Source organism: Lepisma saccharinum, chromosome 16 (assembly GCF_977018435.1).
Source record: "Lepisma saccharinum chromosome 16, izLepSacc3.1, whole genome shotgun sequence".
NCBI classification, from domain to species: Eukaryota; Metazoa; Arthropoda; class Insecta; order Zygentoma; family Lepismatidae; genus Lepisma; species Lepisma saccharinum.
Genome location: NC_139244.1, coordinates 15,791,021 through 15,814,643, shown reverse-complemented (window position 1 = coordinate 15,814,643; position 23,623 = coordinate 15,791,021). Strand labels below are relative to the sequence as shown.

General features: G+C 35.8%; 1 protein-coding gene across 1 annotated transcript in view; it reads left to right on the top strand.

The window, feature by feature from the left end:
* The window catches only part of Hrd3 (HMG-coA reductase degradation 3), a 38,960-nt gene extending 16,751 nt beyond the window's left edge, over positions 1-22,209 (top strand). The window contains exons 6-12 of the mRNA XM_083137762.1: positions 1,473-1,598; positions 3,630-3,858; positions 6,878-7,026; positions 8,876-9,041; positions 12,208-12,455; positions 16,447-16,569; positions 18,677-22,209. Coding sequence (XP_082993888.1) covers positions 1,473-1,598; positions 3,630-3,858; positions 6,878-7,026; positions 8,876-9,041; positions 12,208-12,455; positions 16,447-16,569; positions 18,677-18,811 — 1,176 coding nt within the window. The 3' untranslated portion in view covers positions 18,812-22,209. The remainder of the gene's footprint in view (positions 1-1,472; positions 1,599-3,629; positions 3,859-6,877; positions 7,027-8,875; positions 9,042-12,207; positions 12,456-16,446; positions 16,570-18,676) is intronic.
* The last annotated feature ends 1,414 nt before the right edge of the window (positions 22,210-23,623 follow it).

Sequence of the window (23,623 nt, the reverse complement as noted above, 5' to 3'; positions counted from 1 at the left end):
ACTGCCATCTAGCGGGCCAGTAGAGAAGCAACCTGACCAATAACTCTTGTGCTATGTCGCTAACGTCGCAAAGCCACAAATACGGGCATATGAGTATCACCCCGTTGGGCATCAGTCATGTCAAATTTTGTTTTTCGCGAGATTGCAGAACCGGCACCAAAATTCGAAACATACAAATGAAACAGAACACTGTATGGAATTCAACAATGTAAGAACAAAGCAGGTCATGTGTGCCAAGGGACTTGTTATTAGTCACAAGGGTACATTGTCAGTACAAATGCAAAAGAGGCCCAAACAAAGCACACTATGAACCCTCAAAGTTATCTCCCAGAGCATCCGTAACATGCTGCCAACGATGTGAGAGACTTTTGTTCTGAGAGGAAATTGCCATGGACGTGAGATGTCCCGACTCACATCTGATGAGGTGGATGGTGTTCAACGCCTCTCACATGTCGGAAACCATCTCCCACATTGTTGGCAGAATGTTTTGGATGCTCTGGGGGACTACTTTGAGGGTTCATAGGGTGTTTTGCCAACAGCCTATTAAAAGGATTTTTCCATAGGCGTAGCTACGGGGTGTGCCTAGGCACACCCTTATGGACTGCTTTATCAAAGAGAATTAAAGACAGATATTTCAATAAGAGAGAATATAAGCGGCAGTTTGTAAGAAGTTGAAAATGTCATTACTTGGTACAAACGTGTGCATTATCGCTGATGAAACGAGTGTCTATAGTTTTTCGATTTTTTGATGTCATTGGAGAAAGAAGATATTTACTGCATTCTACTCTGTACTGCAGCGCTTTTCTTCTATACCTGTCATAAGCTGCACGTGTGAGAGAGCTTTCTTCAAGCTTACCAAAGTTCAAACTAAATTAAGAGCAACTCAGAAGCAGGATAGATTGGAAGCCCTGCTCTTGCTATTTGTGGAACAGGAAAAAGCTTAGTCTATTGATGTAAATGAAGTTATTGATGAGTTTAAGAACATAGTACCTTTTGACAGACGTCTCTTGTTATAGATGACGTGTATTTTGATGTATTTGTTTGTAACATTTATGAACATTTTGTGTGTGTGTAATTTCTATGCAATTTGATTTTTTTCTACTACATATATTCAGAAATTTTCAACACTGTCATTTAGTGAATTTATATTACTTTACAAACATCAGTGCAGTTAAAGAGCCAAGTGATTGTGTTGCAAAATATGTTATTATAAAGGTACAAGACCTCATTTTTTTCTTTGTGCACACCCAAATATAAAGTTCTAGCTGCGCCTATGAATTTTTCCCCACCTCACAAGATACCAGGACTCCTGAAAAATCAACGTTCAGTAACACTGATTCATTACAAACTAATTCTTGCCACTTACATTTTTCAGTATCTACTCACGGAACTATGAATGTTAAGTGCACTTTTTATGGAGGTTTTGTGTAGATAGCATTTGTCTATAATATTGCATTGCGTCCTGATTATAGGTTGGCTTGGGACAGCTTCATTACCAAGGTGGACGAGGTGTGCAGCAGGATCACCAGAGAGCCCTGCACTATTTCCTGCAGGCAGCAGATGCAGGCAACCCAATTGCTATGGCATTTTTGGGGAAGGTATGTTCTTTTTCTTCTCTTAGTGCTAGGCAGGCATTATTGCTACTTGAAATATATATTTATAATATTAAGGAATTCCAGTGTTTTTTATTTAGTGGCCAGAGTTTCAGGTTCAAACAGGTTTCATAAGTAATGGGTGTATTATTGTGTTTTTCCCATCATCAGTTCATCATTCATCGTCATTGTCGTGGTTAACCCAAGAGGTAGAAAGTGACATAAATTATAAATAAAAAAAGGAGGAGTCAAGTTTCAGCAATTGGCGAAACTGTGCTGAAATTTCTACTGTAACATAACCATGGGTAGATTAGGGAGAGGGCAATCATCCCTCCCCCCTCCATTGAGTCTAAAACTAACACTAAGTTGTCAGTTAGCATAAGACTAAAGAACAGGAGAGACATTAAAGAGAAAGATCCAAGAACAGCATTCAGTGAGCATGTGTTGGCAAATGGGCACAGGATTAAGAAAGGGAAAATGAAATAGAGAGGAAATTGGCATAGACAAAGCACATATGCATAGACAGGAGAGAGAAAATTAACAAAAACGAAGGGGAAATGGGAATAAAATGGGTAGAACTAATAAAAATGCATGTGGAGAGCAAGTTGGTTAAGTTTGCAGAGCCACCTTCAATTTTCTGCACAAAAATGGAAGATTTCACCTTACCAGATCAGTTCAAGGAGAAAGGGAAGGTCAGTGCCAGGAGGGGAGGGAAGACAAGGAGAGTAAGTTACAGGATGGAGGGGAGGGAACAGCCAGCTATAACACCTGTAAGGTGGAAAAACCAGTTTAACTAGGAGGAAATAAGGACACACATTAATTCCTTAGAAGTGTAAAGTGACTAGCCATGTGAGGTTGTGTTGTATGTGTAGCTTGAAAAAGTCAACGTCACAGATAAAATAAAATAAAAACCACTAAAAATAACTGTGTTAGATTATTTTGCATAAGAGTTAATGTTGCTCTTTCCTACATTGACATCTAAAATTATGTATTAACCTTATGGAGATGGCATATAGTAAGCAATTAACCTTCAGTTAACTGAGTACACAATAACTAAAAAGATGGCCCCACTCATAATTCATTACTTGTAACCAAACTTACACCTTGTCTCTGAAGTGTGGGCCAAGATTACAAGATCCGTTACCTAGAGATCACAATTTTTATCCTTTAATTTGCACATAAGTCAATATTAGAATGATCGTTCATCAAAGACAACTGATGCTAGTGGGAGATTTATTGATCAGTATCTTTTACGTCTCGTATTTTGCAGGAACATAAAAAAAAAAAATCTTACACATTCAATGTTGGACGATATCTTGGATTTCACAGCCATCCACATTTTCCCTAGCATCTCCTCTTCTACTTCCTAAAGGGAAATTAGAGAGTTTTCTGCCTGGTGACAAATAAGTTCCCGTTTGAACCATAGCACCATTTTTCTATCATTAAATGCTTATTTTTCTCACTTACCAAGCACGTTTGACTTTGTCATAATATTCCTGCCACAAGTACTTGTTTTTCTATCAAAACTCTCAAATTATATATTTTTCCTTTCTAATTTGACCAGCCAAAGTCACATATGCATTTAGAGTATTTGTGTTTTTGAAAATCTATTTCAATTATAGTTAGCCAACCTTCGTGGTGGAGTGATTAGCCCAGCATGCTGTGACACCAGGGGTCCTAGGTTCGATTTCCAGTTTGCCCATGGGTGTTCTTTATGAGTGTCCCTTCATCAATTTCATATCATCACTCATCCTCATCTTCGCTGTTAGCCAAAGTGGCAGAAAAATGAAGTAAATAAAAACCAATCAATCATTTATAGTTAGAAAAGAGATGATATTATTGTTTGAATCATAAGGAATGTGTGATCTCGGGGTGAGAGAAGCGAGCACTACCCTCACAACTGATTTCATCTCACCAGTGTTGCCAGGGCCAAACAGCTGTCCAGAGGTGAGGTGGGTGACCAGTGCTACATTTTATGTATTTTACTGGTGTATTTGTTGCCTTCAAGCATTACGATACTATCAACTTACGTTGCAGATATATCTGGAAGGCAGTGATATAGTGAAGCAGGACAATGAGACTGCATACAAATATTTCAAGAAAGCAGCAGACCTTGGAAACCCTGTGGGCCAGAGTGGGTTAGGCTTGATGTATCTGTATGGAAAAGGTGTGGAGAAGGACTACAGCAAGGCACTCAAGTACTTCTCGCAGGCTGCAGATCAAGGCTGGGTTGATGGACAGCTGCAGCTGGGCAACATGTATTTCAGTAAGTATTAGTAGTAACCCAAGAATCAAACTGTTTGATCAACACTGATGCTCTAATCTGCTTTCTAGTCCAGGGGGACTACCCAAAACCACCACTGCTTAATTATCACATTGACAACTACAATTCCCAGCAATGTCTTTCTATTTGTTAGGAATGGACCAATATGAAAGTTTAATTGATCTGATAAAATAATTGCAAATGGTTCATTTACTTCTTTAATTAATTTATGTTTAAAGGCAACTGAAATGACTTTCACCTTTGGAAAGGAATTGGGTATTCAGACCTTCACTTTCAAAAGCAGGTTTATACATTATTATACATTTATACTCATATAAATAATAACAGAATGGTGGAATTTTGCACTGAATTACACTTTATTTGTAGATATATCAGATCAGTAAATTTATAGGTACCGAGAGTATCAATTAGTTTGTTCCATACCTGTTTGTTTCGAAAACAAAAAGTGCAGCAGTAAATGAAAATACAGGAATCAAACTATATACTGTGTCTGCAGAACTGTTTATTGATAACTGTATTAATTTGGTGGTCATTATTATGTTAAGGCACCTGTCAGACCTTTGTAGACACTTGTCAGACCATAACAAAGGTTTTGGTGGCACCGGTCATTCAAGGACACAGGCCTTTGTGGTCACCTATCAGACCATGATATGGGCCTTTGTGAGCCCTTATTCCAGGAATCAGCTGCCTATTTCATTGTCACTAGTATGAAGTTTACTGTCATCATGCATGTCACACTTGTTTCATTGGTGAGTATGTGGAGTGACACATTAGCAAGTCATAAACAGTGATGCAGGTCACGTGTGAGGATGTGGAGGTGTGTGGGATGCTCGTGAGTGCCAAACATTTTGAAGACAATCAAATAACCCGTCGAGTGTGAAATCTGGTTTTCAACCAATAGGAATGTTCAGCCAAGCAAAATTCCTCATCACACTTGTGATGAGTGGTGAGATGGGCCTACCCATGATGAATGAACTGAAAAATGACGAACAGATGTGGTTTGCATGTAGCCAGTTGATATACATGACAGTCTACAAAGTCTTTATCCTAGTATGACAAGTGTGTTCAACAGTTATAGTTACTATAGAGATAAGTAGTATATGGTGTAAGGCTTCTGATCATGTGAGGGCATGCTGAAAAATAATGCCTCCTGTTGTTTTTTTTTATTGGAAAACTGTTGACTTTATTTGCAGGTAACTTTCTAGAACATTATTTTCCATATCTACAGAATTACTTTTCCACATAATTGCCCTGGGGATCAACACACATCTGCCAATGAGAGACCATTTTCTTAATGCCGTCACTAGAATTGTTGAGCTTGATGACGCAGCCACAGGCTCACTTCTGTTTCCACACAAAGTGAACTCCTCTCAAGTGCTCCTTAAGCTTTGATAGATGGAATTCTAATGAGTTCATCGACACAATTCCGATGGCCTTCATTAGTTGCAGTACGCAGCCGTCCACACCGTTCTTTGTCTCACATGTTGAGAGTTCCTCTGCTGGGGATTTCATTACGAGGACAAGCAGTTCATTGGTATATAGTACTGACGTCTACACATTCATCTCATAAAAAGCCTTCATTCCCTGATGAATGTCGATAGAAACACGCTGCTTCAGGCTCACGAACATAGTATGGTTACATGTTGCCATTTTTGTCTCTATAATTCAGCACCTCCTGGTGATAAAAGTTTGAAACCTGCACTGGAGAAGCAGGAATGTCTGATGAGTACAATTGCTCAAAATCCAAAATGTGCTTACACCGTAGCAAAAAATAAGGAGGGATTACTTTTCAGCACACCCTCGTAATAAAGTTCTGACAGATAATTGACTGTCCTTTTCTTGAATGGTTTACTGAAACTTAATTTTTGGATACACCTTGCATCCAGTGTTTACAAGTGGTCTGAGACTGTTTCAGACGAAGCGACAAGCCTGTTCTTGTTACTGGCATTACATATCTCTTTATTTTGTGTCATTTTTCACGTTACACGGAGCAAGGTAGCCAGGCAGCAAACAGTAAGGAATGTGTTAACCTCAGCACTAAGCATTTGCCAGTTATTGCAGAAAAGAGTGGGGTGATATGCAAAGTAGGCGGAGCTTAGATGGACAGGATGGAAGTTGAATCTGAAACATGAGAGTCGAAGTTGAGCTTGAAAAGGTGTTGGTCATGACTTGGAGTTTGGAGAGAGAAGAGTGGGATTTGGATTTGGGGAAACGACAGGGAGTTTTAATTTTGAAAGTCAGTCGAGCTGGATAATGGAAAAGTGAACGTGAGTTTTAGAACTTTATTTGGGAGTGAAGTGCTGAGACGATGAGAGACAATTTAAGAGACAAACATCAGAAAGGGAGTAAGAGTATATTTGGAGACTCTTTGATCTACGCTTCAAGAACGAGACAGGTAATATGCTTTTCTCATGCCAACCTTGCCTTTGGAGTCTTTAGGTCATTATAACCAAATACAAATGAGTTGCCATTCTTTTAAAGGTTCTATAGGTTAAGTTATTTAGGTACCTCCTGCAGTTAGCAGATGCAGCGAAGCGAGTCCATCCGAGCTACCAGCTACCCCCCAGTGGTAAGAGTTACATTTATATAAGGGCTGCTGGTTCGATCCCAGAACCTTTAAGGTTCACAGCACACACCAAAAATGTGTTACGATATGCTGGAAATGAACCTTCAGAAATAAATGCAACCTTTGATAGTAGAATGACGTGACAAACTGCACATATCGCTGCCACTTTAGCATATGTACAGTCAATGCTTTTTTATGGACTGGAGGGAAAAGTAACATTTCTGGTATCGCTTGTCACTTCGGCAATTCTTTAGGTAAAGGTTGATATCACACAACACCCAGCAGCAACTAATATTAGGATTGTGTAGAGCCGTATTTAACCCCATGAGTTCTGAAAAATTGTGAAATGTCATCAAATTTAAGATAACAAGTGGGACCTTAGACTTAGTTCAAATCTCAGTAAATCTAATTTGTATCTTAACTGTTTACTTGCAGGTGGCTTGGGTGTCAGAAGAGACTACAAAATGGCCAACAAGTACTTCAGCCTTGCATCACAATCTGGTCATGTTCTTGCTTTCTACAATCTGGCTCAGATGCATGCCACAGGCACTGGAATGATGCGATCATGCCCCACAGCCGTAGAGGTAAGCTTACAAAATTCTCTAATGTGGTTATTAGAGAATGAAACAGAACAACATGATTATCACCTTTTCTAAGATTCGTATTGTTCATGTTTCATGCATAATATCCTGTAGCATTTCTCCAACAATGAAGTATCAGGTGATAAATCCTATAAAGTTAATGAACTCTCCAACATTGTAACTGACATTTACTTTATGGCATAAAAATTTGTGTCAGCAGGATGACCTAGAAATCGTAGTAAGTAAAAGAAAATATGAATCACAGAGAGTCAGGAAGTTCGTAAAAAATCATAAAAACTTATGAATGCCCCCCCCCCTCCCTCCCAACCTTTTTTTTTTTTTAAAGAATGGTACTGAAATTACGTTTCATTGCAATTGGTATTTTGGTTGGGTATACTCCATATAATTACAATTTCATTAATTTTTCAGGTGTATTATGTAAACTAGTGATTTGAAATATATATATATATTGTTAACACTTAGAGTGCTAATCAGGTATATATACAGAGTTCACAAACTTCTCTAGTGTGCGGATCACGTATATATACGGAGTTGAATTCAAAATTTATTTCAACGGTCATTTGCCATACATTTACAGAGTTAGCAATCCTGAGTAATGTTTGGACATCGTACTTCCTCATACTGCCACTAGATGGTGAGCAAATGCTCTAACGGTTCTGTTTGCGTCGTTGTCTGATAGCAATATGCTTGCTTCCCTTTTCTACAGTGCCGGCAATTAGGGGGGCAGTTGCCCCTCCAATTTTTGCCTTTTTGCCCCCACACTATGCTAAATCTTATCTACAAAGGGAAATATACTGTCTTTGCCCCCCTAGTTTTGGCACCTTTCCCCCCCAGGTTTGAGACCCAATCGCCGCCACTGTTCAGTGCCAGAGATGAGGGGGAGTGCGAGGGGGGCAACCGCCATCCAACTTTTGCCCCCTCACTATGCTAAATCTTATCTACAAAGGGAAATATACTGTCTTTGCCCCCCTTGTTTTGGTACCTTGCCCCCCCCCCAGTTTTGGGGCCCAATCACTGCCACTGAAGGTCATATATATCTTGTCAACTTTTTATTTTTAGTACATTTCATATCATTTATGATAAAACGTCCAAGGTAGCCATGTGGTTATAATGTAACATATCATATATCAAAATAAAGAGGAAGAATCAAACTTTTCAACAGTGTATGATACATATATTATACATTTTTAGTTTTTGAGATATGATTTTTCAAAAAGTAGTGAAAATGGTCAGCATTCTTGGGACAGAAAGTGACTTAGAGGTCAGCACTCCAAGTGTTAACAATTTAACACTAAAAAAAACAGTTACACACACAACCATTAAATTAGTTGGGTGGCAGATGTTTGCACTGTTGCCACGTCAGACCACAACCTCGTGTTCTCAGAGGTTTATGAGAATGAAGTAAAGTTGAAGAGTTTGTTTTTGTAATCCACGAGATACAAACTGACAGTATTTGCTCAAAAGGTCAGGGATGACACAAAAGTGCCCGAGAAAGGTCAGTCTGGCACTCAAACTAGGCAACGTAGCCCAGTTGTTTTGCCACACTGCATGGAAACTAGCAACTTTTGTCCCGCTTTCACTTTGCTTTTCCCATATGTGACATCAGAGCAATTCTGCCAAGCCATCTATTTTCATGGCCGTGTGTTTAGGTAAAAATTTTACTCATTTACCAGAATAAGTGAGAAACCATCTCAAGTTATTACGTAAACAGATTATTCAGTAAAATTGCTGATACAGGTGGGCACGGAGAACTCCGAATACTGTTCTGTATAATTACCATGCTTGTGTGTGTGTGTACATTGACACTGATATTCTTTCCTTTCTCTTCTAGCTCTTCAAAAATGTGGCCGAGAGGGGAAAATGGGGTGAACGATTGATGGAAGCCCACCTGCAATACAGAGAAGGAAATATTGATGAGGCATTTGTGATATATGCTTTGATGGCAGAGTTGGGCTATGAAGTAGCTCAGAGTAATGCTGCATTTTTGTTGGATAGAGGTAAGAGGAAAAAATACTTTTACTTTGTACAAGGTTCATAATTCTACATATTCAGAATTTTAGTTTCTTGGTGGTTAAGTTCATTTGTACAGGGTGAGTCATAAGTCTGCATACAAATGGTGAAAACGGTGACTAATGTTTATTTTTCCTTTTCAGGCAGGTGAACCAATGAAAAAGAGATGCCACTAACACAGGAAGAACGGATTGATATCATTCTGTTGGCTGGAAGTGGTACCATCTGTCATGTAGCATGTACATTCAATGCAACCCACAGAACGCAGATAACCCATGACACCGTGGCCAAACTTATCAAGAAATTCAGAAGGACAGGTTCCGTCACCGACTGAAAGCAGGCCTGGAAGACAAAAGACAGCAACAGATGAAAGGAGGGGTAACGGTGTCATGGGTTATCTGCGTTCTGTGGGTTGCATTGAATGTACATGCTACATGACGTGTGGTACCACTTCCAGTCAACAGAATGATGTCAATCTGTTCTTTCTTCGTTAGTGGCATCTCTTTTTCATTGGTTCACCTGCCTGAAAAGGAAAAATAAACATTAGTCACCGTTTTCACAATTTGTATGGAGACTTATGACTCACCCTGTAGTTGCGTGGTAGAAATACGGCCATTATTAATTTAAGTTCTGTGCATCAACAAGTAAATTTTAAGAAATTTGTAATCAATTATAGTATTTTTTTGTGAGGGAAGAACAGTTCACTGGGAGAGCTTCAAACAAATGATATCCTATTAAATATGTCATTGAATCAGTTAGTAACAACAATTTATTGATGCTATTATACAGGTATAGATGAAATGTAACTACAAATTTTGAATTTGTGATACAATCTGGAGGTGTTTCACATTAAACAACTTACGATACCTGAAAGTTCTTGCAACAGTTCAGTGGCCAAACATGTTAAGTGGTCAATTTTCAGACTTTACCAAAGTTCCCAGGTTTGAATCCCAACCTGGGCATAGTTGTTATTTGCAAGTGTCCTCTCATCAATTTTATCTGCTCATCACTCATCCTCATCATTGTTATTATTCAAAAGTGGCAGAAAAAGGTGCTAAATGACAAAAATATAAATTCAAAGTATGTTCTTCCATGAAGATTGTGAAGTTCATTAGGACATACCAAAAGTTACTTTCAGTATGATTCATGCAGTTCATTATTAGGGCTTGGATAATTATGCATTTTGCATACTGCATATGCAAACACATATTTAAGGATTTTTAACTAAAAAAAGCATATTTCATATGCAGGTGCATATTTGTATGAAAATAAGTTGATGTGCATATTTTTGTACCCACAAACAACATCGAGTGTGTACTGTATTTATTTTTCATCTCCTCGCTTCTCTTTTCTGTATTTCTTCTGTCCTTTTTCCTGGATTGTTTGAAATGTGGCAAGTACGTAATTCTCACCTCAACAATCGACTAAGCTGGCAACGCCGCATGTAAGTTTCTTATCGCAAATGGACAACATGTGGATGATCTGGAACTTGATGTGTCTGACTTTGTTGCCCTAAAATACAGTCCACTTGTATTCTGCGAAGTGGAACGTGTGTTTCTGAATATAAGACTATTCTAGCTGAATATTTGGAAATCTAAAATTGTATTGAGTTGTGGTTAGAAATTGTTCACTTTGTTGCTTAACAATTACATTTTTTTTATGGGTGAAGTTTTGTAAAAATATTAAAGTAATGTGGCCATTCCCCATCCAGGATGAAGTCTGAAGCATTAATTTTTACATGCATTAATAATTATAGCAAATCTAAATCGCAAATTAAAGTACAGCTTCAGTTTTCATCTTATCCTTGTGGTTGTGGATTTTCATTGAATAATAATATCTATTTTCTTAATTTCCAGCTTTACCTAAGTAGAGGTCAATTAAATAAATGTTAAGAAAGAGGGGAAAGAGATCAAGAGAAAGTCATGAAAAAGTCAAGAATTTTGGATTTGTTATTTTGGTAGACACCCTGCATTTGCTAGTTGCAGGCCTGCATGCATGTGGTACTATTCAGTTTGAAAAATACAACGTTATTTGTGTCTGTAACTGCCCTCATAATGTGGCTAAAATATGTAATAATATATATAGAGCATGCTTTAGTTCTGCCACAAGAACAAGTCTTGTGCTTTTTGCCATATGTATACTTTTTGTTAATGTATTCCTAAAGTTGTAAAAATAACTTGTTTCATAAAATTCACATGGCAAACTATTTTTGCTCAAAAAAGAATGCCATGTGTAAGTATGCAACTTTACAATATTACATTTTCAAATAATAAAATTATTGGCTTCCCGATGGTATAGTCTTAATGTCGTCGCCTTGTAATCAAGGTTCCCATGTTCGATGACCTGGTGGAGGCGCATGGTGCGTAAGATGTCACTTTAAACTGTAGGTCCAGTCACAGTTAGCATTTCAATGCATAAACTGGACTTGAAAACAAACTCAATAACAATTATTATATCAGCAAAAAGCTGAGGAGCTAAATAAATGTATGCTTTACTTCTATTGTATGTGTAATGGATTTTTAATATACAGATTTAAGGTTTGACAAGAATGAGAATGAGGAAATTTGTTACATTATTATCTGTTGAAGTTTATTTTTATGGTGGTGTATGAAATTTGATAAAAATTTCTAGATCAGAGTAATGGACATGCACCTGGGCCTCTAGTGTTTTAGTTATGGTACTGCAATATATCTGTACCATTCCTATTTTATTGATTTTTCTGGCATGTTCATTTTTATTACAATATTTCAACTGTTTGAAAACAAAGTGAAAGAAAAGCCTGATGTTAGGCTGTAGCAGGTTAGTTTTTCTTCTGTCCCCTTCCTCTCCTCCTTAAAAAAAGGTAATAAATTAAATGTAAATATTCATGAAATCAAAAATATTTTAAAATTATTATAGTCTTGAATATTCAAATATTCTGAAATAAGCTATTCATAGCTTACTCCTTGGCACGAGAAATAATCTATGCTAAATGTAATTCTTTCTGAAGTTGCAGTTTTATGTATATTTGAAATTTCCATGCGGTAAATAGGTTTTCATTGATCTATGGAAATAATTCATCTGCATCTGATGATAAGCAGTATTTTGGTGACACACATGCAGTTACTTGACATTGGGTACAAATTGAATATTTCCAAACTTGGTTACTTTCAGCTGAGGTATCCTTATTTGTCGAGAATGGGACGTTTGTGAGGGCGTTGATGTACTGGGGCAGGGCAGCGGCACAAGGGTACTCGGCTGCCCAGGTGAAACTAGGAGACTACCACTACTATGGTCTGGGCACTCCTATCGACTATGAGATGGCTGCGACCCATTACCGCTTGGCATCGGAACAACAGCACAACGCTCAAGCCATGTTCAATTTGGGGTACATGCATGAGCAAGGATTGGGAATGAAGCAGGTAATGTACTCACTACATATATTTTCTTGTTTATTTTTCAAGAATGGCAAAAGGAAGACAAATGAATAGGCCCAATGATAAGAAAAAATAACTAAAATTTATGACAATAATGCACAGTGATCCAGAATGCGAAAAAAATCGGCAAAAATCAGGACACCTAAATCAATACAAATGTGTAAGATTAGCAATTTTAAGGAATAATTCACACTTTGGGCCCAAAGAATTCACATGAGATTGATTATTTTGATTTTTATACAAAAAGTATAATTTTGACCTATTTTAATACACACTTGAAACCACAGTAAAACTAAACAATAGTTAACTGAACTCCATTTCCAGAAATAGATTAAATAATAACAAAAAAATAAGGATTATAATGATATAATAAAATAATAATAATAGTAATAATAAATGTGAGAAGTATAGTTAAAATGAATTTATGCACAATAAATGTTTAAAGCGAGGAAAACAGCTTTCTATCAAATCACTCTCAAGATAAATTAATATCTTTTAAGGCATTAAATAATATTTATTTCTAGTTCCGATATCATTCCTGCTTCCTTTAAATGTACTTTGGTTGTGAATGTGAGTTCCTTAGACGTATTTTCCCGGTGAAGTTCTTCAGTTTATCACCTATTATTTCTGTCGCTACTTTCTTCAAAACTTATAATCTGCTTTTGAGATTGCATAGAGTGAAGAAAAAGCAACTACAAAGACATTTTTTAAAAAGTCAACTGAAATTATTTTTATGAAAATTATCTTCTTTTCAGCAACAGTTTTCATATCCTTAAAATACTTTGCTGCAGCACCGGGACACATCAACATTAACACAATCTTAAGCGATAGTTTCAAAATTTATAGAATCTAACACAAATGATTAATCTGATAATTTCTATCTTCATCAGATTTTACAGGAATAATGTGTTGTGGATTTCTCTGATGCACCACCACCACCATTAACCCGCAAGGACACATGAATGGGTAAAAATGACCCAATTTTAATAAAACTATTTGTTTCATCTTTACCAATATGTGTGCGCTCCTGCTTTTCAGCTTGGTATTTAAACATAATATTTTCTCTCATTTTTATCAGTTGTGAAATACAATAAAGATATTCAAAATTAATACAATTAGTTTAACCAATAAAGATATTGTTAATCAAATGCTTTAATGTAATTTTAACTCAGATTTACGAAGTAACTTTGCTTGTGGGTAATATTTACACAACCGAGTCTTTGGGAAAAAAATTAGGGAGGGTGTTGATGAAGGTTTTAGGGGTTGTTGGGGACGTTTAAATAAATTTATCTTACACTGCACTACTACTATATGTATTAAACATCAGCTGATGGCGAAATCAGAGATGACCTAGTCCCCTGGCACGCGCACACGTGACCACGTTTGATTCAGGGTTGACAGCCGACCCATTAACAATGGAGCACACATTCACAAATAAGCTAAATTTGTCAAAAATAGCAAAATGTAGCAAAACTTTTCTCCCGTGTCGTTTTCACAATACTTTAGAGTATCCTTTGCTTTAGAAATCATAGCAGGAAATAGCGGTGAAAGCTATGTTAACTCAAGGTGACTTTTGTATTTTCAAGTCAAAAATAAAAACATTATATTTTCTTGTAATTCAAATATGTGGTCTTTTTCTGTGCATTACTGAGAAGTTGTGAGTCTACCTAGCACAATTATTTTGTCTGGCGAAAAAATAATTGCTACAACAAGTCTTAAAAATAAGTACAAAATATAGTCCGAAAATTCCATTTTCATAAACCGCCATTTTGAGGCTCGGAAACAAGAACAAATAATCAATTGAGAGAAAAAAAATTATGGCAGTTTCATCAGTTTCATGCCCCATTTAGTTTATAGAAGTGGTAATGTTTTATCCCCTTACCGAAAAGTCAAAATTTCTATTTTTGCCGACTTTTTTCGCATTCTGGATCACTGTGCAATGTGAAGAAAAATATGGAAGCGGTTTTTCCATTAATTTACATCATATTTCCTATGTTTTTTACTTTAATGGCCCTTTTTTTTACAACAAAAATTCAAGTTATAAAATCAAAACCAATTTTTTTAAATTGTTACCAACAACCACATTATATTTCAACTATTGTATTAATATATTACTAAAGTTGAACATTGCTACTTGTGGCAAATGTGAAATACATGTCATGATTAACATACCGTGAATGTATACTGAAATGTCACCAATTCACTGCTTGTTTACATAACATAAATGATTTTTTTTACATTGAAATGTATTTTTTCATGTGCTTTCTTTATTACATGCAAGGTTGATTTAACATTTCCAGATTTTATATTTTCACACATTAAAAGTTCTTTAATTGTGTTAATTGTTGTTCCACTATACAGTATTCATAAATAAATAAAAATACATAATCATTACAAGTCCTCCATTGACAAACCACTTCCTACAGGTAACCCACAACATCCCACTCTTGTCACAAGCAACCCTAACTTTGAGTGTATTAACATGAAAACTGAGAGATATATTCACCAAGTTTTCTGCTTCATAAAGCCTTGTCCATTGAAATATTTTAAAATAAATATGCATGTCGTTATATCATAAGAATAAAAACAAAATGGCAAAATTGTGCACTAAGATGCAGGCTGTTTATAGAAATATTGCATTGTTAAAACTATCTGCAAACTTGCCAATAGACTCGCTCACCAATTTATATGTACAGTTGGTCCCCATTCCCTGTCTCAACAACACATAGCCGAAATCCCTGGACCTACAAACGTGAGAGTTTAGGGTGTCTTCTTACAATGTAAGCACCTACTAAGAAGAGAAAGGTGTTAAAACTTTGTTTTTTTATTATTTGATGCATTTACAGCCCAAGTCCTGTGACCTAGAAACTTGAAAATACATTAACCACCAAATAAAATTTACTAATGAACACACCTATTATGAGTGCTAATTTTTTATATCAACTGATTGTACTAAACTATTGGACTATTAGTTTTAACGTTTTCTATCATCTGATGAACAATCTTTATAAATAAATATAACCCATGGTGCAACAGCCTGTGGGGGCTAAGACCTACCTACAGTTTGCCGGCCTTACTCCCACCTGCCAAGGTGAAAGATCATCCAGCGTAAGGTCAGCACGAAAAATCCCCAGTCGTCGTCGTAGGTTTTCATGATCAGGTTATGCTACTCGTTCATAGCTCCTCAGTTTCCTCACGGTGGTGGGTGGCCACCAGTCTTGTACACAGGTTGAAATCTCAGGAGAAAAGTTGTTATGCTTCCCCCAGGAGACTTGATCGTGCATACGTCCCATAGCCGAAGCCCAAAGCATGATGCCTTAGACCGCATGTCCATGGTGCGGGACGAACAATCATTAGAGGCATGCATATTTCATATTTGACAGAAACGAAAATGTGAAATAACACACACTAATGTTCATTTTTCATATTTTTGAAAGGTATGAGGTGCATTTTGCTACCATGTTTTGTCACGAAATTATGCAAAATGCGAAACAAACTCTTAAACACGAAATTTAGGGATTATTTACCTACGACACACCTTCTGAGGGCTGAATTATCCTGCGAGTTATGCAAATCACGGAAAATTGATTAATTCTGCTGTAAATATTTGAGAAGTAAAGATGGACTCCTTTTCACAGTAATTAACTCAGTACTCTGATAACTATATAAATGCACTATTAGAAGCGAAATGTTAATTTTGTGGAATAAGTATAGTTTTTAAATCGAGTCTAAATCACCATTTTAACACTAAAATGCCATTTTATGTACTGCTTTTGATCCCAAATATGGGTGTACCGAAATCTTGATCTTTTATTCACCATAAATATGTGGCTTAACAATCATGTAAATATAATATGTGGCAGGGTCACTAGTATACCTTAGTGGCCTATACCAATAGTGTCTCAATTAATCTGTCCCATCTCAAGTAAATGTCATAGATTCTTTTCTTTATGTATTATTATTTTTCTTTGTTTAGGATATGCACCTTGCAAAGAGATGCTATGATATGGCTGCAGAGACGAGTGCTGATGCCAAAGTTCCAGTTGCATTGGCACTGTTTAAACTTTCACTGTTGTTTAGCTTAAAATACTTTCAAGAGGTAAGTACAAGTATTCCATTCATTTTCTTCTGTTGATGCTGGGTATAAGTCTGCAGATTGTCTGTAATTATTAAATTTTTCCTCTTAGCTTTAGGAAAAGTAAATTCAAATTTGCAACAACTTAGAAATGTACTATTTTCCTGGATTGACACAGCTATTCAAGATACCATACATATTTAGAGAAACTCTAGTAATAATTCTATGCTATGATGGAAACTTTTTCCATAAGTGCCAGATCTGATTAATAAAGTGGGTGTTCTAAAGCAGTGATGTTGCATTACAAGCTAAAAGCTTTGCTTGTTATTTGACTGTTGGATTAATTAAGCATATGCTTTAAAATATTAACTGTGATAGTTGTACATGTAATAAATATATATTTTCCACTTAATTGAAAGTCAGTGTTTTCATATTTTCACTAAAAAAAAAAACAGTGTAACTCAAGTTATGAATACAATAATCTAACTGACGAGTTAGAGTACACAGGCTTGACCTATTGAAGTACAGTCTTCAACCTGCTGCTGCCCTGGAAAATATATAATGGGAAACTTCGTTCTCCTCTGTGGATTTCACAATTAAAATTATGCATTGCTAACAAGAAGACATAATCTAATGATCAAACCTTTTATGTGAATAGGGCTCGAACAAACATTGTCAAGAATCCCCTGTCTGGAGAACTGTGTGTCCTCTACAATGCCTTAGAAAAGCATAACAAAAATTTGATTTATTCTGTATGTCTTATATGCAATTCAAAAATGCTGATGATAAAATGGGTGATGGCGGTGGTGCGACACTATTTTCACAATATGCAACAATTTTTTTGAGTACTGTAAAAAACCATAAACAGTTGGAGCATTCACCCATCTGTGTGAAATTTTGAACACTGACTCCCAAGATATACTAGTACTGTATTGTCTAGGAGTAGCATTTTGTGAGTAATGGTAACTGTCATTAGTTACTTTTTGAAATGAGTAATTGTAACTTGCCACTTTTCCAGGTAACAAGTAATAAATGTAACAGTTACTTTACTGAACGTATCAACAGTAATCAATGAAATTATGATATGGTGAAATAATGGAAATAAAAATGTTAATCTTCATGTATGTAGACAATACTATGTTTGAGATAATTTTTTTCAAGTGTCTGTTTTTATTTGCAATTTTATTGTTTATACAGTTTCATGTTTAAGCACATAAGTTGAGATATGCATGTTTCATTTTTGACGGGAACACAAAGTGTGAAAGAATGCACTGTAATGTTCATTTGTCATGTTTTTTGAAAGTGTGAGGTGTGTTGTCCAACCATGTTTTCTTATGAAGTGATGCGAAATGAACTGCAAATTGCGAAATTAATCTTAGACATGAAATTTAAAGTTTATTTACTGATGCTTACTTACACTTTCTGAATTCTGAATTATCCTATAAGGTATGCAAATTACAAGAAAACTATTAATTCTGTTGAGAAGCAAAAATAGACTCATTTACACAGAAATAAACTTAAAACTCTGGTAGATGTGCCATTAGAAGGGAAATGTTTATTTTGTGTAGTTTTTAAATCAAATTTAGCCAGACCCTGTGGCGGAGTGGTTAGCACATCACGCTGCGATGCCAAGGGTCCCGGGTTCGAATCCCGCTCGGGCTAGGTTGTTTGTGAATGTCCAGTCATTAATTTCATCACTCATCCCCATCTTCGCAAATTGTGCCAAGAGGCACAAAACGCAAAGTAAAATAAACTAAATCAATAAAAAATAAAATTAAAAAAATTAAATGAATGTAGGGTTTAATTCATCATTTGAACACTGAAATGCCATTTTTATATACTGTCTTTGATGCCGAAATGTGCCTAGTTTTTTTACCGAAATCTTGGTATTTTATTCACCATAAGTATGCCTACACATAAGGTATATGATAATTTAATGAAAGTTAATGTTAATTTAGATGGTCACCAGTAAAGTAAAACAACCCTCTTGCAGTTCGTGCATTTTTAACACATTGTAACTGAGTACTTGTTGAAAATAGTAACTGCAGCTCTACCGAAGTTGCTTTCGAAATGCTAGTATTTTAATGCCTTTGAAATTGTGTGATTATAATGAGATTTCGCCTTTTTTCAGAGCAATTTGCAGGAGTGGTTGAAAATCTTTGACTTGGACAGGTCCTTGGGGCCCAACTGGGATTTGTACTTGATAACAACTTTGGTCGGTCTCCTCGGTATCGTGGTGTACTTCCGACGACCTCAGCCTCAGTAATCAAAATAAGAAGTGCGACGAGCATCATTATTGTGATAATGTCTGACGGAATAATTGCTGTACTCGGTACAGGCAGCAAAAGTGGATTGAGTTGGGAAAGTCCTATTTATTTGCTGCATTTGTGAAATACATATCGAAATTTTCCGGGGGAATCATTTTCCAATGTTATAATTTAGTGGCGAGAGGAAAAAATTGATTCAAGCATTGAAGCTTTATTTATTTAATGGTTTGTCTTGGTCTCACATGCTTGGGCAGTTGGTTTAATTGATGTTGCAATAGTTTTTTTTTCCCCTTTTAAAACAGTGCATCGTGGGTTTGCAACATTGTAAATAAGGGATGATAAATAAGTAAATTTACATGTGCGATCGAGGAATGGTGGGTCAATTTGAGGAGAGAATCATCACAAATGTCTATAAATGAACTGAAACTTGGTGCGTCAGTTTTGCACAGGCCAAATAAGAACTGGTTGCTGTTACCTTCACAAGTATGATTGTGTAAGATTATTGTAAATAGGTACAATTTACTACAAGACAAATGTTTTATTTTTTATGTATATAGTGACAGAAGAATTCTAGTGTAAAATATTCAGTCCCCTTTCCTTTATCTGGTACATGCATTTTCTGGTATTCATCTAAGCAGTGCTTAGGAAAATGCATAAGCAGACAGTCTCAATTTTCCCCATGGTGGAGTAGAATATCTGGAAACTGCATGTGCAAGATTGAAACATATTAATTGAAAATATATATATATATACAGAATGGGTGCATTATGAATCAAATGGCTCATCTGTTGAGACATTCAAAATATGAGTGTAGTATAAAAGATTTAGGTTGTATGTTTTGGGAAGTTTTTTATTATTATTTTTTTTTTATTTATTATTTTCATTCATTATTCCTTTCCAAGAAATATCATGTACTTTTCCAGTGCAAGTTGTTTGAATGACCTAGCAAGAATTGCAGTTTGGTGTAACATATGCTTTTTGCATTGAGTATTAGCGTGTGTCTGAATAAACAGTGGTAAACGTTTGTATGATTACGTACATATATCTGCATTAGAATTGTTTATATAGGAAAATATCACCAGTGAAATTTTGTATTGATTTGGAATATGTATTTTGAAATATGGTTTCCAAAATTCAAACAAATTTGTAGATGCATTGTTTATTTGTACATGAGTGCCTACATATCGGCAAAGAGCAAAATGTTTTTTTTTCTTCTAATATATGTATTCAAATGAGAAGTTTCTGAGAGTGTAATACAGTGTGAGGGTTATTTAAATACATATGGTAAGAAATATTTTGTCAAGTGTTCACTTTCTTGCCATGTATGGATGCCTTAAAACTAGATTTTTTCTAAGCTTCTCCTGCAAGATGTTGAAATAGTGATGTCTTCGGTTTATATACATCCACTGTTATTAACTTAATTTTTTATGGAAAGGTACCAGACACAAAATGGATGCAGTATATTTTTTAAAAAATCGTAACTTTTTTTTTCTTTTTACTGGAATTTGAGTAGGGAAGAACAGGTAAGGTGTTTCAACTTGTTGACATTTATATTTTATATTTATTTAGGACACAACTTTCTCTTTGTTCCTTCATTGGTGATTTTCAGACATCTATATATTTCCTGACAGAGAAATGCAGATTGTTTACAGTTTGAGTAATGAAGAGCATTATAATTCCGAAACTGTAGAACTAAAAGAGAAAAATTTCTCAAACATTTTCCTGCTATTATATCAGAATATTTATATTAACATCACATTATTTCTGAGTACAGTGGGACCTCGATTTTATGTTTTTCAGGGGACGAATCTGCAAAAACTTAAAACTAAAATCCAGGAAATAAAATCTGTGTTCCACTGTATGTGGTTTCGTGTAAAACTCTCTTATAATCCCCCAAACAAAATTCTCAGTTGTAAATCGATGGAGCTATGTGAAATAGCTTCATAATTCTCTGAATGTTAGTGACAATGGTTCTACAATATCATGCATTGTTAATTGGCCATTATACATTGTCTAGTGCTTTTAGTAGTGGGGATAGAACCAGCAAAGAGAAATTTGTTCATCCGAAGACAAGAGAAGGGGTTCTCTCTCGAACTGTAGTGTTAATATAAAGTATAAGTATAGTTAGAAGCACTAGATGATGAATAATGTACAATTAACAATGCATGCTAATACCGAAGTAGCTTAAACCATATATAGTTGGGTTCAGAGGACTGAAATGATGTTGGTCGTAGTTACCCATCTCATTCTTTGTAAGCTATAAGTTTTGTAGACAGTTGGCTAAATTATATTTGTGCACAAAATACTTCTTATATGAACTGTATTGCTAAGGACTTTTAGTGTGTGTAACCTAGTATGAATCAAAATTTGAAGTAAACTGGTCAGTTTGCATGTGTGTATGTCTTGGTTTGGGAGCAAATTAATGGTTGACAATTTTTTTGTGTGCCAATGTTCCCCTTCCCCACTTTTATGTCACAGTGTACAGCAACAAATGCTAGTAGATGTAAAAATTCATGATTAAATATTGAATTTTTGTGATAATTTTAACTGTAAAGCTAAGGGGGTGTGTGATAAGCAAACAAAAAAAAGAGTTACTATCAAAGGCATACCTTATTGCTTACATGATGGTTAAAAGGAAGTGTATATTATTTATACTTTAGTGTGGTGAAGGTTTATTTTGGTGTTGTGATATTATACATGTGGAATGCTTTTGTTTAAGTCACATTTTATTCACAGTCAGTATGTATGTTTATTCTTTAAGTTTTGCACTTCTGAATATTTCATACCTTTCGTGGAAAACTGAGTTTCATTAATTAATACACAAAAGTGGTGGTAGCTCTTTAAGCAAGTTGACAAGCCATCTAAAGGTTGAAGTGTACTATTGTACACAATAATTATGGAATATATTAGGTAAAATAAGGTAATAATTGTCCATTATAACATAGACGAATTTCCTAAGCTTACCCAAAGAGGTATTTAACCTTTTGTCATATATATAAGTTATTCCTTATTTTCCTATTTTCACTGTATTTATGTTATGTAGCATGTGCCTAGTCATTACAGTGTATAACGTTAAAAGTTATACATGATCAACTAGTATGTGTGTATGAATGTTATCGTTGTTTTATGTTCGTTAATTACGTAATGGGTGCATGTCACTATTTGTGAAGGCTGCTGCTTTATCAAACTGCAATTCTGTAACACTTTTTATTGTGTGGCAAAACGCCATTTGCAATATGATTTTGAGGGAAACGTGTTTAAATCTGGAATCAGGTTATTTGTATATCTATGTTGCTGTTCTGCAAAGTGGGACGTCATTCCACCAAAGGGTTGTACATGTACTCTAAGGGTGTGTGAGTGTGTGTTAATATTGTTAATAAATGGAATTTAGAATGTTTTCCATAAATTGTTTTTGTTACTTTTTGCCAATAAAGTTGCAAAAAGTAGTACCGGCTGCTCATAATTCAAGCTGTCCTACTAGAGTCCTCTGGGTAAGCATCGGAGTACAGTGAAATTTGGTATACAAGTTATGGAGATCATGGGGAAGCGAATACTGATAAAAAAAAATAGTTCAGGTTTCTACCACCAGGTGAAAATATAGCGCTGGAATAACAACCACCAGAAATTGGGCATGCAATACTTTATTTTTAGTTTGTCAGTACAGCAGTGTTCAATATGTGCAACATCAACATGAATGACCATTTGCAAGCATAAGATTGCATCCGATCAGTGGTCGCACGAAGAGTTTCCGGAGAAAACTGTGCCCCAGATTTCAGCACCACATTTCCACCTGGTGGTGAATATTTGAACTATTTTTTTTCATCAGCATTCACGTTCCTATGGTCTCTATAGCCTCTGTTCCAAGTTTCACTGCAATCCGATGCTTCAAAAGAGCTCTGAGCAGAGGAAACTTGGTACATTATATCTTTGTGACCAGCAACACTTGCCACTTGGTAACAAACCTTCGGAAATAATTGCAACTCTTCGCACCAGAATGATGTGAGATGCTCCAGTGTGTCGTTTGGGTGTCACTCGATGGACTGGGTGATCTACTGCTTTTCCATGTGCAGTGAATGCTTTTTCATAGACTAGGGGAAGAAGTTCCTATTCTGACGTGTGCAGTTTGTAGCCGTGGCACTTCTCACTTTGCTCTGAAATAGACCAAATAAGTGTGTTTCATTTTTATTTCATCAAATGATGTTAATCCTCCCTTGCAGCAAGCTCTAAAATACTGTAATAATAATAGAAATTTTGAAATTGTATATATTATCAGTGTGTACTTAACACTTTTTTTTTCTGTATGCACGCACACACACACACACACATCAATATAAAAGTAAAACAGAATTTTCTGATAAATGTGTTCACACAAAACTTAATCACATGTACAGTCACGGACACTGCCAGCTTGTAATGATTCCATTGAAAGTCTATGTATTCATCGGCAGTGTGCGTGACTGTACAATGAAATATACAACAATAATAGTAATAACTGCATTATTGGCATGTAAAACATGGAAATAATTCTTTCATGTTAACTTGTTATTATTCTAATTAGGACTCAATTTTTTTTGGGGGGGGGGAGTTGGGGTGTGCAGACTCGAATAAAAGTTTTCCATCCCATAAAAATAGCCTCAGCATTGTTTGATACACTGCTCCACAAAACTTAAGCAACTCTGTACAACGTGGGATAGGCGAGTTGTGGTGCACATTCAACACTTGTATGAAACACGTACAAACATAAACCAGCACAGGCAGTGCGAGTGCCCTCTATAACGCATGATCAGCACCATATAAACCAAGATTAACAG